This window comes from Schistocerca serialis, chromosome 1 (genome assembly GCF_023864345.2).
Source record: "Schistocerca serialis cubense isolate TAMUIC-IGC-003099 chromosome 1, iqSchSeri2.2, whole genome shotgun sequence".
Taxonomy (NCBI): Eukaryota; Metazoa; Arthropoda; class Insecta; order Orthoptera; family Acrididae; genus Schistocerca; species Schistocerca serialis.
The window spans coordinates 301,996,809-302,013,080 of NC_064638.1; the positions used below are offsets into that span (position 1 = coordinate 301,996,809).

At 43.9% G+C, this 16,272-nt stretch overlaps 1 protein-coding gene across 1 annotated transcript in view; it reads left to right on the top strand.

Moving 5' to 3' along the window:
• The window catches only part of LOC126468428 (melanopsin-like), a 193,922-nt gene that overhangs the window by 126,226 nt on the left and 51,424 nt on the right, over window positions 1-16,272 (top strand). The window contains exon 4 of the mRNA XM_050096551.1: window positions 4,609-4,902. Coding sequence (XP_049952508.1) covers window positions 4,609-4,902 — 294 coding nt within the window. The remainder of the gene's footprint in view (window positions 1-4,608; window positions 4,903-16,272) is intronic.

The following is a 16,272-nucleotide window of genomic DNA, read 5'->3' on the forward strand; positions in this document are numbered from 1 at the left end:
CCTCATTCTACCTTCCTCAGTATCTTTAAATTTTTTCCTACCAAGTGAAATATATCCGCGCTTGACCCCACGCGCTCCCGTAACTGCACTCGCTCACACCCACTAGTCCATCGCTGGTAAGTCACTGACCCTCATTACCACAACGTGCCCACTCTCACTCACATGTTGCCTTTGTGTCTCTCTGTGAGATTTTTCTATCTCACTGCTGGAGTCTCCACCGTTCTGTCCTCCTACTATTGTCTCCTCTCTCTCTCGCTGTCTCCCTCTTGATCTCTCTTTCTGCCACTATCTCATTGATTCCTTCCTGCTGCTTCTGTCTCTTCTCACTGTCGCTTTCCCTCTCTTACTCATTGTCATTGCCACAGACTCTTTATCTCATTGTCACTTATTCTCTCCCTCATACACCTTCTCCTTATACTATACCACTAACACTGTCTCCTTCACTCTTTTCCTAGCACTGTTCTGTCAACTATATTCCACTGCAACTCCGTCTGTCTGTCTATTTCCATCGTTATTTCTATGCCACACCTACTATCTACTTTCTACTAGTATTTATTATTCTTTCTTCTCCTCCCCATTGCCACTGTCCCCTTCTGTCTTAGCAGAAATACACGCGAATGTGTTCGCAAACCAAACATTTGGGAAAAATTTTAGAGGTGCTGAGGAAAGTAGAATGAGGAAGATATTTCCCCAGTTTTCAATGAGATTCTTTTAAATTATGAGCATATTACACTTTTTGTATTCCGATAGGAGTATTTTTCCACTGGTTCCCTTCATCCCTTCTACAGAAGGGCATGTCAATGTGAAAAGAACTTAATGGATCAGTAAATTTTGATAGTTTACTTGCATGGAATTGAAATAACGCAAAACTAATTTTACACCTCAAACCGAATTCTACGTGCACACAAATGTTGAATGTGATTCAGCACTACAACATGGGGTTTCCATGAGCCTACCGATTATAGCGGAGACACTTCAAAGCATATTTCTTCGTGTTACGTCAATTTATAACCTCCGTTTCCACCTCACACACGATATTACGTGCTTATTTTATGTGTGCAACTAGTGTAACGTGGAAGTACTGTAACTCGGTAACGGATAAAGATATCAAGAGAATTTTAAAGGTAGTTCGAGGTTGGGATGGTAGGAATACATCTCAAAAATTACCGTCATTTGCATAGCCATATTGTAATCCACGGCTTGGTTCTGGTACACAAAAAACATTTTTTTGAATTGTTTGCGATAACGGATAAATATTTTTGATAACGGGAATATAGCATTTTTAAATAAACGCCTGCAGAACACACCGCTACAATTTTAGCAATTTCTTGCTTATATTTATTATTTGTTCTTCGCCTCACGCCGTATTTTATTTGCGTGTTTTACCTGTGCAAGTAGAGTAACTTTGTACTTCTGCGCCTAGTTATCGGATAATGAGATCCAGAAAATTTTCAACTTTATTCGAGATTGTACAGAATTCCGCAGCTTGGTTTTGCTACCTAAAAAGTAATTTTTCGGATTTTCTAAATTGTACCTCCAGAAGGTTCTTACGGCGCACCTTGGACCACATCTAACTGAAAAAGAACCAAAGGATTTGCTCCATTTGCCTACACTGAATAAGTGTGTAATATTCTGATTTTGACACAGTGCTGTACAATGGTTGTAGTAAGACGAACCTTTTGTTGGGTATAAAAATGGTGCCTAACCCAAGGGCTGTCCAAAGGACATACATATTTATGTATGGCGTTGTGGAACATATTAGATAGTGACTTGGTGGAAATGAACGAAAGTGCGAGGGCATGTTGCCACAAGTCCCACAATCGGGTACAGGAAACTGGGCGTCACACTGCGAGAGGCCAGAGTGACTATAGTACTAGTTGTGGCGCGCAGTTGAAGGTATGGGAGAAGATACTGTGTATCAATCACTGTGCAGGCGCTCTTCAGTGAAACATGGCCCGGAGCTGGAGGCCTAGTCGTGTACCCTTGATGACAGCACGACACAAGGCTTTAAGCCTCTCCTGCGTCCTTCAAAATCGGCGTTGACGGACGCAGGCGAGGCGTAAAGCCTTGTGTCGTGCTGGCTGGGCTGTTGCCTGGTCGGACAAGTCTCGTTTCAAATTGTATCAAGCGGATGGACGTGTACGGTTATGGAGACAACCTCATGAATACAATTCCCCCGCATGTCGGCAGGGGACTGTTCGAGCTGGTTTAGACGCGTGGTATCAGGCGCCTTGTCACTATCCGTGGAGCTCCCCCCGTCGGAGGTTTAAGTCCTCCCTCTGGCATGGGTGTATGTGTGTATTGTCCGTAGCGTAAGTTTATTTAAGTTAGATTAAGTAGTGTGTAAGCTTAGGGACCGATGAGGTTTCGTCATGTATGACCTTACTACAAATTTCCAAGCTGGTGTAGGCTGAATAGTGATGTGACACGTGTGCTGTTTTAGTTATATGGGACTTCTGATACGTCTAGACATGACTCTTATAGATGAAAGGTACGTAAGCATCCTATCTGATCACCTGCATCTGTTCATCTCCAATGTGAATTCCGATACACTCTAGCAATTCCAACACAACAATGCGACACCCCACACGTCCAGAATTGCTACATGGTGGCTCCAGAAACACTCTTCTGATCTTAAACACTTCCACTGGGTTCCAAACTCGCCAGACATGAACATTATTGAGGATATCTGGGATGTCTTGCAGCGAGCTGTTCCACCACCTCGTACTCTAGCGGATTAATCGGCAGCCTTTCAGGATTCATTGTTCGATTCCTTCCAGCACTATTTGAGACATTAGTCGAGTCCATGCCACGTCGTCCTGCGGCAGTACTGCGTTCTCTCAGGCGCCCCACACGTTATTAGGCACGTGTAACAGTTTCTTTGGCTCTTCGATATATATCTGGTCCAAGTTCTATCGAGATATTTACCTGTGATACAACATTCGAAATTTGCTATCGTTCTTCAGTTTTGCAAACCAGTGTACTTCTGAACCCCTTTGATAATGTAGACGGTTTCGTTATCGCTTAATGTGGACACATTTCTTTCAGTCTTATACAGAGCCAATGGGGACGAGTAACACAGACACAACATGCATACATATACCCGTATACGTACATGTACTCAGAAATTATTCCATAAAAATATATACAAGATTTTAATTTTTATGTGGACAAGATTGCCCCAGAAACAAATTCGAGCCTCCCGGGTTTGGTCCAGGGTTTATGGCAGATTTTCATAGGTTTTCAGGCAAACATGGCAACTGGAGTTATTCGCTCCCATTTATTCCCAGTTGGGATATCCTCCGGCCCACGACTACATCTTCTGATAATTTCCTGTAAAGAACCGATGGTCTGTAATGCGTCGGGTCAGTGAAGAAGAACTTAAAAAAATGCATTTTGTTAACACAAACAGGAAACCGGCAGAGGACAGTGCCACAAGTTAACTCAAAATCGTAAATAGAGTAGACATATATTTCATTAGTTTGTTATGATAGAGATCTAAACCTCTGACATGCCCAGGGGAAATAAAATAAATACAATCTCCCTTTCTCTCTCTGTTCCCCCCTCTCCTCTTTATTGAGAAATGAGAAACATGCCAAACATAACATCACTACCAGAAATGTTGTCCTAAACACTTTTTTGTCAGTTTTGTAAATAGCATAAGAAAAAAATTTGCAACGCAAAAACATATTAATTTTTATAAAGAAAGTAATGTAATAAATATATATTTTATTACGAATGCCACACAAAACGAAAAATGAGCAAAGAAAACCTCTGCCTCCACAAAACTCTTTTGAGATAACATCACTTATTTGGTTTGTTTATATTTTTTAAAGTATGTGGGAGTCGCTATCGGTGGAAAAGGGCCTATTTCACTTGACATTTAACGATACTGGAAAGCATACATTATGTTTTCCAGAGCAGTGCTTGCAGTAAGAATAAAAGCAATGACTAATGCTATCAAATTAATCTTACAATCTTGATATTCTTCCCACAAACAGTGTTAACTTTTTCGTCTCTACATTTGCCAAAGATGCACAACCCGCACAATACTCCAAACTAGACTGTATCATCTTATGATGAATCGCCAGGCGATTCGAAACCAGTCATGAGTAAATATAAATTGAAGAAAAAACGGCGATTTGTTCCAGGAATTCCTGAAACCTATATCAAGACTGTCGCAGTGTTACAAATCCCGAATGGATAAAAGTTTTAAAATAAATTGCGTCTAGTAATAGTAAACTTGTCGTTTTGAAAGATGACGTAAGCAATACCGTGGCAGATCTTTATTTGTCAGTAACTAATGTTTGTGTAATTTGTAAACAACAACCAAGATACATAAGCCACGTAAGATGTAAACCATAGTAACAGTATAAGGCTGCTCACAGAGACTGTAAATAAAATGGTTTTCCTTTTGGGTATACGTGTTCGTCTCATAGCTTATGCGATGCTACAGCCCATTTCTAAGTTTGCTTGAGGTGGGGGTAGTGATCGGTGCTGAATCTCCTGACGTGGAAGCATCCCTCTGCGAGAGGCCTGAGAGCAAAGGGCCTGAGAAGTGTTCTCGGAAACTCTATCGGCTGATAATGTACCGTTTCTGCTTGGCAGGCATCGGTGGTGTACAACCCGATCGTGTACGGCCTGTCGCACCCGCACTTCCGCGCGTCCATCAAGCAGTACCTGTCGGGCTACCGGGGGCCGTGCTCCGCCTCCGGGCTGCTGCCCACCGCGGCGCCGCCCACCACGTGGGGCAGCCTGGTGCTGCGCCGGCGGCCGCGCGCCATCTCCAGCCCGGGCCACGTGCAGCACGTGCGTTGCTTCCTGCCGCCGCAGCACCGCCGCCTCAGGCACTACCACAGCGAGCCTCCGGACCCACCGTCCCTCGACGGCAGCCGCTGCCTGGTACGTGGCTCTACAGCTTTTTTCACGCATGAACACTGTCCGTTCGTTGAGGCTTTGGTGTTACAGAGAAATGAACAAACAGACAGCAGTGTAAATGTAAATGTCGTGTGACTAGGGCCTCTCGTCGGGTAGACCGTTCGCCGGGTGCTAGTCTTTCGATTTGACACCATTTCGGCGACTTGCGCGTCGATGGGGATGAAATGATCATATTTACTACAACACAGCACCCAGTCCCTGAGCGGAGATAACCTCCTACCAAGCAGGGAATCGAACCCGGGCCCTTAGGATTGACATTCTGTCGCGCTGATCACTGAGCTACCGGGGGCGGACACAGATAGCATTGTTAGCTGGAGACACCGACAGGTGGAAACGGTTACTTATCTGGACACTAAAGTTCCTTCTGTCATGTAATTTCCTAGCCGAGCTTGCGTGCTGTTTCCTTTTCGTCGCTGTGGAAATCAAGGCGCGTTTCTGACAGTCAGGATAAGAGGTTTTAGCTAAGCCTGAAGATCACTGACTGGTCCATCCCTAAGCCAGAAACCACCTAAATGGGTTGTGGACAGAGCTCGCTAGGAAGTCTTACGGGCTTGTCATTTTCCATGACGGCAGGCTTTCTTGCAGCACCCTTGAGAAAGGTAATTTTAAAATTTCCATATCTTCACCTACATCTCTATTTACATCTTCAAACATATTGTACAACGCGACAGCCGGCCTGAGTGGCCGAGCGGTTCTAGGCGCTACAGTCTGGAAACGCGCAACCGCTACGGTCGCGGGTTCGAATCGTGCCTCGGGCATGGATGTGTGTGATGTCCTTAGGTTAGTTAGGTTTAAGTAGTTCTAAGTTCTAGGGGACTGATGACCACAGCAGTTAAGTCCCATAGTGCTCAGAGCCATTTGAGCCAATTGCAACGCTATATATGGTGCTTGATTTAGGGTACCTTGTACCAGTACTAGTCATTCCCATTCCCGTTCCACACGCAAACGGAGCGAGGAAAAAACGACTGTCTACGTGCCTTTGTACCCGTCCTAATTTCTGTCATTTTCTCTTAGCAGCCATTACACGGGATACACAAGTTGTCTCAGAAATGTTGCGACAAACATCGTGGAGTTGCACAGGGTGTCTTGAGGAACAAATCGAAGATCCGAAGGCGTGTCCGGAAACATCATCAAATGCTTCAAATGGCTCTGAGCACTATGGGACTTAACTTCTGAGGTCATCAGTCCTCTAGAACTTAGAACTACTTAAACCTAACTAATTCAAGGACATCACACACATCCATGCCCGCGGCAGGATTCGAACCTGTGACCATAGCGGACGCGCGGTTCCAGACTGTAGCGCCTAGAACCGCTCGGCCACCCCGGCCGGCAAACATCATCGCACGACGCTGCAGTGTGTTGAAATTATAGGCGTGTAGGCACCAGCGCTTGCCACTAGGCTACTAGTTTGGCAGCAAACGTGACCTTGTAGGCTGACAGAATGTAGTTGGAACGTCTCTCGGAGTTGTATGTTTTTCAGTGACCGCGACTGATTGCCGCGAACGCCAGTGCAGAAGATGGAGCCAGTTTCAACGTAGTCAGCCCTTGTCTCACGTGTTTGCGATGCTCTGCTGCCTCGGTTAATGAGGGTTGTGGACACCTATTTCCGTCTGCAGCTTATGTGTCTCCCCTGTTCAGAAAAACATTGGCGATTTTGGAGGTTTCCAGTAGACAAATGAACTACAGTTAGAAGCCCGTGTCCGAAACCCTCATTCACTGAGGCAACAGAGCGTCGAGTTCACAGGAGACAAGGCCTTTCTACGTATCAGCTAGCACAACTCCACTGGCGATGAAGGCTATCAGTCGCAAACAAACAACATTGCGAGACGTTCCGCCTGTGAGGTAGCCTACTGGCAGTCACTGGCGCCAGTAACTTCGACATTCTGTAGCGTCGTAGGATGACGTTTTCGGACGTGGATTCCTAGCCTAGACTTCTTGCAGAAGACTGGCTCTACAAGTCCTCGAAGCTTCTCGCAACATTTCTGCGACAACCTGTATAAGGGCCAGACAAAAGAATACCACACAGAAGGAAAACAAATAAGTAAGCTATTTGTCATTTGTGAGGTAATCAAATTACAGCTAATGCATTTATTCCGCCTTGAAAAAGACTGTCAGTGCCTTCAGGGAAAAATGCTTGCGGTTGCCTAGGGAACACTGATTGTAGCAAGACTTCCTCACGTTCTGTCCGAAGCAAATATACGGCTAAGAATGCCTTTTTCCAAGGATCCTAAAATATGAAAATCGCGTGGAGAGTGATCGGGACTGTACGGACGATGTGAAAGGGTTTCCAAACAAAACTTCTGCAGCCTACTCGAAACAACCTTGGCAACATGTGGCATGGCTATGAAGGCACTGACCGTCTTGTTTCACAGTGAGATAAATGTATTAACAGTTACGGCGATTAGTTTTGACGTAATAAGCAGTTTACTTACATTTTCCGTTTGCCTCGTTTGCATTTGACTGCTCCTTATACATTGGACACAGTGGGACCTTTCTGCAGTGTGTCGCAAATGTTGGTTCTCTAAGCGTATGCCCATTTGAGTTAAAGGAACTTTTACGTAATGCTTGTAAGTTGATTAGACTTACCGGTACAACATGTAGCAGCACGCTTCTGAATTGCTTCGATGTCCTCTTTTATCCCACCAGGTGTGGACTGCAAAAATTCGATTAGTATTCTGGAGTGGAAAACACATGTGTTCCATACACGATCTATTTTACAGATAACACTTTCCTTGAATTCTCTCAATAAACCGAAGTCGACCGTTCACGTACTTTGGAACTACAGTTATGTGTTAATTGTGTTTCCATGTCACTTTGCAACGTTACAACTAGCGGGTGCCAGATGGTCCCTGCAGTCGCACTATCCTCTGTGCCTTCGGTGGCTGAGATTGATACAGCGTCTGCCATGTAATCAGGAGATCCCGTGATCAAGTCCCGGTCGGAGCACACATTTTCTGCTGTGACCGTTGATGTATATCAACGCCCGTCAGCATCTGAAGGTATTAATATTTAATTATAATTTACATATATGGTTGCCCTTAGCAAAGAGGTACAAGACATGTACAGATATCCCGGCGGAGGTTCGAGTCCTCTCTCGGGCATGGATGTGTGTGTTTGTCCTTAGGATAATTTAGGTTAAGTAGTGTGTAAGCTTAGGGACTGATGACCTTAGCAGTTAAGTCCCATAGGATTTCACACACAATTTAGAACATGTACAGATAAATAAATTTCCTTACAAATAAACCGTCCATGAAGAACACCGTTACATTGAACTTGACGGTTATGTCACATATGTACACAAGACAAGATATGCACAAATAAATGAAGATCAAAACATGTAAACAATACAGGAATAACACAAATAACATTGACCACAATGATCGTGATGATAACGTCACAGACGTATACAAGATGTGTGGAAAGTAAACATGTATTCAAGATGAGTGTAAATCAAAATAAACCGCACACAATGATGATGTTCACAGCGTCGGAGATGGAAAAAATACACATCCATATGACACATAAAGAAATGTGAAACAAAAATGCACTTTACACTGCAAAAACCTTTATGAAAGGTTAATTTGTTAGAAATGCCAACATGGAAATTACGCAATACAGAATTAAGGAAAGTGACATAAGAGTTGCCCTTAGGCGGCATTGTTCATCGAAGGGCGCGATTAAATCGATACAGAACGGATGTCAGTTCAATCCTATGGTCAATCAAAACAATAAATTTTCCACTGACACATTTTATTGAACTGATTAAGGGTATGATAGATAGGCTGGGGTAGATAGCCGCTTCACGTTTTCGTCACCCGTGCACGTGTTTTATTACCTTATAAGACGTACAAAAGTAAGATTCGTGCCTTTTCTTTTTCCAAAGAACCAACAATCAATATGTATCAAGTACTCAGTACTGATCTTTGGGAGACCTCCTTCTCATTTACTAGGTTTCACAGTGTCAGCTGTGCGAGCCGCGTGGGCAGACTCAAATGACAAGGAAAAGAATTGTTCGTGCACCTAACTTTGTACACCCTTAACTTAAGCATGCAGTTAAATAGTGTCAGCTGTTCGAGCCGTGAAAACGATCTAGAATGTTAAGAATATAAAAACTGATCTTTCGTGTACCTAACTTTGTACATCGTAATATTTTACCAGACCCTTAAATTCTAACATGCAAAATAATCCGAACATGCTTCAATCAACGTTGCATGCACTACTCTGCTAAGGTAAAATATCTTCTACGTCAACTGCAGGGTACATATGGGATGCCTCTGTGTGCTGTACTTGAAATCTTATGAAATATTAGTGCGCGTCTGGTTTTCACCTTTCACACTAGAGTCACTACACTGAACACCTCGCATGTAATACAATAACACGTGAATCCATCGCACTGTATTTCAGTTAAATATACAGGGTGGTCCATTGATAGTGACCGGGCCAAGTATCTCACGAAATAAGTATCAAATGAAAAAACTACAAAGAACGAAACTCGTCTAGCTTGAAGGGGGAAACCAGATGGCGCTATGGTTGGCCCGCTAGATGGCGCTGCCATAGGTCAAACGGATATCAACTGCGATTGTTTAAAAAGGAACCCCCATTTCTTATTACATATTTGTGTAGTACGTAAAAAATTTTGAATGTTTTAGTTGGACCACCTTTTTCGCTTTGTGATAGATGGCGCTTTAATAGTCACAAACGTAGAAGTACGTGGTATCACGTAACATTCCGCCAGTGCGGACGGTATTTGATCGTGATACATTACCCGTGTTAAAATGGACCGTTTAGCAATTGCGGAAAAGGTCGATATCGTATTGATGTATGGCTATTGTGGTCAAAATTCCCAACGGGCGTGTGTTACGTATGCTGTTCGGTATCCTAGCCGATATCATCCAAGTGTCCGGACCGTTCGCCGGATAGTTACGTTATTTAAGCAAACAGGAAGTGTTCAGCCGTATGTGAAGCGTCAACTACGACCTGCAACATATGATGGTGCCAAAGTAGGTGTTTTGGCTGCTATCGTGGCTAATCCACACATCAGTAGCAGACAAATTGCGCGAGAATCGGGAATCTCACAAACGTAGGTGTTGAGAATGTTACATCAACATCGATTGCACCCGTACCAAATTTCTACGCACCAGGAATTGCATGGCGACGACTTTGAACGTCGTGTACAGTTCTGCCACTGGACACAAGAGAAAGTACGGGACGATAACAGATTTTTTGTACCCGTTTTATTTAGCAACGAAGCGTCATTCACCAGCAGCGGTAACGTAAACCGGCATAATATGCACTACCGGGCAATGGAAAATCCACGATGGCTGGTTAATATATAGTGCGGCATTATGGGAGGAAGGATAATTGGCCCCCATTTTATCGATGGCAATCTAAATAGTGCAATGTCAGCTGATTTTCTACGTAATGTTCTACCGATGTTACTAAAAGATGTTTCACTGCATGACAGAATGGCGATGTACTTCCAACATGATGGATGTCCGGTACATAGCTCGCGTGCGGTTGAGGCGGTATTGAATAGCATATTTCATGACAGGTGGATTGGTCGTCGAAACACCATACCATGGCCCTCACGTTCACCGGATCTGACGTCCCCGGATTTCTTTCTGTGTAAATGTTGAAGGATATTTGCTATCGTGATCCACCGACAACGCCTGACAACATGCGTCAGCGCATTGTCAATGCATGTGCGAATGTTACGGAAGGCGAACTACTCGCTGTTGAAAGGAATATCGTTACACGTATTACCAAATGCATTGAGGTTTAGGGACATCATTTTGAGCATTTATAGCATTAATGTGGTATTAACAGGTAATCACGCTGTAACAGCATGCGTTCTCAGAAATGATAAGTTCACAAAGGTACATGTATCACATTGGAGCAACCGAAATACAATATTCAAACGTACCTACGTTCCTTTCTCCAACACTGACTGCGTGACGTCGTCCAATTCTTTACTCGTGACGTTAATCACTGTCCGTTGACGGGTGTTGTCATCAGATATCATGTCCGCCCCCGGAAGCTGAGTGGTCAGCACGTCAGAAAGTCAATCCTAAGGGCCCGGGTTCGAATTCCGGCTGGGTGGGAGATTTTCTCCGCTCAGGGACTGGGTGTTGTGTATTCGTAATCATCGTCGTTTCATCCCCATTGACGCGCAAGTTGCCGAAGTGGTGTCAAATCGAAAGACTTGCACCCGGCGAACGGTCTACCCGACTGGAGGCCCTAGTCCCATGGCATTTACATTTACATCAGATGTCATGACGGCGCTCCTATACCTCCAATCTGATAGTGCCCAAGAAGAACTATCCACCCATTCCCAGGATGCAGGCGACAGCAGCAACGATACCTCCAAGTGCAAGGAAAGTAAATCCTTGAATATGAGATCCAGTTGTCTTCGAGTGAAACGAATGTGACCCTCTACTAGAGCAAAACTGGTACGCTTCTTGATATTGTTGGCCGTTTTCGTGTCAATAAAATGAAAGAAGGTTGTATACATGGAAGAACCCTGGAGATACTAAAAGGAATCAGATAGATTATATAATTGTAAGACAGAGATTTAGGAACCAGGTTGTAAATTGTAAGACATTTCCAGGGGCAGATGTGGACTCTGACCACAATCTATTGGTTGTGAACTGTAGATTAAAACTGAAGAAACTGCAAAAAGGTGGGAATTTAAGGAGATGGGACCTGGATAAACTGAAAGATCCAGTGGTTGTACAGAGTTTCAGGGAGACCATAAGGAAACAATTCACAGGAATGGGGGAAAGAAATACAGTAGAAGAAGAATGGGTAGCTTTGATGGATGAAATAGTGAAGACAGCAGAGGATCAAATAGGTAAGAAGACGTCTAGTAGAAACCCTTGGATAACAGAAGAAGTACTGAATTTAACTGATGAAAGGAGAAAATATAAAAATGCAGTAAATGAAGCAGGCAAAAAGGAATACAAACGTCTCAAAAATGACATCGACAGGAAGTGCAAAATGGCTAAGCAGGGATGGCTAGAGGACAAATGTAAGGATGTAGAGGCTTATCTCTCTAGGGGTAAGATAGATACTGCCTACAGGACAATTAAAGAGACCTTTGGAGAAAAGAGAACTACTTGTATGAATATCAAGAGCTCAGATGGCAACCCAGTTACAAGCAAAGAAGGGAAAGCAGAAAGGTGGAAGGAGTATATAGTGGATCTATACAAGGGCGATGTACTTGAGGAAATGGAAGAGGATGTAGATGAAGATGAAATGGGAGATATGATAATGCGTGAAGAGTTCGACAGAGCACTGAAAGACCTGAGTCGAGCAAGACTCCCGGAGTAGACAACATTCCATTAGAACTACTGACAGCCTTGGGAGAGCCAGTCCTGACAAAACTCTACCGTCTGGTGAGCAAGATGTGTGAGACAGGCGAAATACCATCAGACTTCAAGAAGAATATAATAATTCCAATCCCAAAGAAAGCAGGTGATGACAGATATGAAAATTACCGAACTATCAGTTTAATAAGTCAGAGCTGCAAAATACTAACGCGAATTCTTTACAGACGAATGGAAAAACTGGTAGAAGCCGACCTCGGGGAAGATAAATTTGGATTCAGTAGAAATGTTGGAACACGTGAGTCAATACTGACCCTACGACCTATGTTAAAAGAAAGATTAAGGAAAGGCAAACCTACGTTTCTAGCATTTGTAGACTTAGAGAAAGCTTTTGACAATTTTGATTGGAATACTCTCTTTCAAATTCTGAAGGTGGCAGGGGTAAAATACAGGGAGCGAAAGGCTATTTACAATTTGTACAGAAAGCAGATGGCAGTTGTAAGAGTCGAGGGGTATGAAAGGGAAATAGTGGTTGGGAAGGGAGTGAGACAGGGTTGTAGCCTATCCCCGATGTTATTCAATCTGTATATTGAGCAAGCAATAAAGGAAACAAAAGAAAAGTTCGGAGTAGGTATTAAAATCCATGGAGAAGAAACAAAAACTTTGAGGTTCGCTGATGACATTGTAATTCTGTCAGAAACAGCAAGGGACTTGGAAGAGCAGTTGAACGGAATGGACAGTGTCTTGAAAGGAGGGTATAAGATGAACAGCAACAAAAGTAAAACGAGGACAATGGAATGTAGTCGAATTAAGTCGGGTGATGCTGAGGGAATTAGATTAGGAAATGAGACACTTAAATTAATAAAGGAATTTTGCTATTTGAGAAGCAAAATAACTGATGATGATCGATGTAGAGAGGATGTAAAATGTAGACTGGCAATGGCACGGAAAGCGTTTCTGAAGAAAAGAAATTTGTTAACATCGAGTATAGATTTATAAAGTCGTTTCTGAAAGTATTTGCATGGAGTGTAGCCATGTGTGGAAGTGAAACGTGGGCGATAAATAGTTTAGACAAGAAGAGAATTGAAACTTTTGAAATGTGGTGCTAGAGAACAATGCTGAAGATTAGATGGGTAGATCACATAACTAATGAGGAGGTATTGTATAGAATTGGGGAGAAGAGGAGCTTGTGGCACAACTTGACTAGAAGAAGGGATCGGTTGGTAGGACATGTTCTGAGACATCGAGGGATCACCAATTTAGTATTGGAGGGCAGCGTGGAGGGTAAAAATCGTAGAGGGAGACCAAGAGATGAATACATTAAGCACATTCAGAAGGATAAAGGCTGCAGTAGGTACTGGGAGATGAAGAAGCTTGCACAGGATGGAGTAGCATGGAGAGCTGCATCAAACCAGTCTCAGGACTGAAGACCACAACAACAACAAAATGCACAAACCTAGAAAACTTAGGTGTTAGTCTTGCATCGCGGCATCTCAGCAAAAAAGCGAGGTCATTCAGCAACTTCTCGTTTTTCTTACGAAGTTTATCAAACTTCACAAATTCCACCATCTCCTCGCTGTAGAGGCTTCTGATGTGACTCCGAAGGTTTCCCGGCATAATAATTGCTAATAAAAAAAAAAAAATGGCTCAAATGGCGACTTTTGAGGTCTTCAGTTGCCTAGAACTTAGAACTTATTAAACCTAACTAACCTGAGGACATCACACACATCCATTCCTGAGGCAGGATTCGACCCTGCGACCGTAGCGAATAATATTCTTCTCGGGTATGCAGCCAGATCATAACGTCATCTTGACACAATATTTCAGCGGTCCAACTGGCCGCCATCTTCAGGTGAAAGTGCTAGTACACGATCTCGCCGGCACTTTTTTTTTAAAAAAAACTTTCATTTCTACTCCAGACGGGAGTAGGCGGACTCATGGAGGACTTAATGTCCTTTGAAGCCATAGCTTAGTCTTACGTTATACTGTTTTGACTCTCTTTATTTGATTGGTTGGGTATGGAATATCTTATTATCTAAGCCTACTTTTATATTGGATGGGGGAAAAACACGTCCCTGGCATTCGCCTAACGGCTGAGGGAAACCCCCTAAAAGCTCAGCCAGGGTCGGGTGTTGTTCGTATTTAACTTCTTTATATTTTTTAATTTAGGTGTTGAGGCAGCTGTTTTCCTCTTGTGAGTTGTTTTAGCTCAATGTGGTTTTGGAGTAGATTTTTTCTGTTGCTATTGCTGTTATTTCCGGTGGATAAGGAACTGACTTCTCAGCGCTAGCAGCTTCTCCTATATAGGCCGCAGAAGGCCCAAAACGCGTGCGCGAGAAGGTGCCGTAATTGCCCCCTAGCGCAAGTAAACATACTTCTGCTTCCCACCCCTCTCTCCGCGCTTATGCTACCTCCAACAGCACTTTACGGTCCCCCGCCCGCAGCCTGCTCTCACTACCCCTCCCTGCCCCAGCCTGCTCCTTACACCCCTACACCCAGACTGCTTTTCCTATCATGCACAGTCGCCTGCTCGCGGTCTGGCCTAGTCAGCCAGAGACAGTGGTCATGTGCGTGCGAAGTGGATTTCATGAATGCGTGTATGTAGCCCATTTCAGAAGGGCACCATCTGGTAGAAAGCGTAAATGTTTAATAGTCCTTCTGTTGTGTCTGTGTGATACTCAACGTCTCCGCTATATGATGAGTAGGAGTCTGGCAAGACTTATAATCACTATGTGCATGGTTAAATTATCGTTATTGCTGCTATGATAGTGTGTGGCCTTATGACACCTTTTTAAAAAACAACCTGAGTTTCATATGCCATTTCAGAAAACAGCCTCTGGGTTTATTGTCGTTAACCATATCATGAAGTCACACACCCCTTGCCATTGGTGGGTTGGCTGTGTACCTCTGTGTACAGATAGCCACACCGTAGGTACAACTACAGTGGAGGAGTATCTGTTGAGAAGCTAGATAAACGTGTGGGTCCTGTAGAGAGCAGCAGCCTTTTCGGTAACTGTAGGGCCTGTAGTCTGGATGATTGACTGATCTGGCCTTATAACGTCAACCCATAACTTTTCTCGGGGGCGAGTAGCTGATGATTGCGCCCTGTGGGTAAAATATATGGTCTCCCACTCAAATCTCCATGATTTCAAGGACCCACAGTAGATACGACAATGAAAGATGCACCACATTGTAGAGCATACAAAAATTTATATTCCCGCGTTAGCAGTGCCAAGTATCGTGGCCAGAGTGCAGCATGGTCGCATGAGGTGAAAATGGCGACTCCACAGCAGCGCGCGCAAGCAGTAGTGTGGTTTGCAGAAACAAAATCACCGATTACTGTGCAAATAAATTATCGTCATGAGTATGAACGTGATCCACCTGATGTGAAAACAATTAAGGAATGGTATAGGAAGCTTCCGGCAACAGGAAGTATTCTGAAACATTCTGGCGGTGCATATGCGGAGTTTCAGAAGAGGCAGTGGAGGACATCAGACAAACGTTTCTCAGAAGCCACGTAAGTCGATTTGTCAAGCATCTAGGCAACTTTACGTGCCGGCCGGGGTAGCCGAGCGGCTCTAGGCGCTACAGTCCGGAACCGCGCGACCGCTACGATCGCAGGTTCGAATCCTGCCTCGGGCATGGATGTGTGTGCTGTCCTAAGGTTAGTTAGGTTTAAGTAGTTCTAAGTTCTAGGGGACTGATGACCTCAGATGTTAAGTCCCATACTGCTCAGAGCCATTTGAACCAACTTGACGTACCTCGATCAACATTGCATTGTGTAGTTCACCAGCGGCTTCGTATGTGTGCTTACAAAGTGCAAATTCTGCAACGTCTGACGCCAAACGACAAATCACGTCGACAACAATTTGCTGTGGATGTGCTGCAGCGTATTGATATGGATGCCAGCTTCCATCTAAAGTGAAGGGTTAATAGGCCTAATGTTCGGATTTGGGGTTCGGAAAATCCGCACAGTGTCACTGAGCATGTATGGAATAGCCCTAAACTA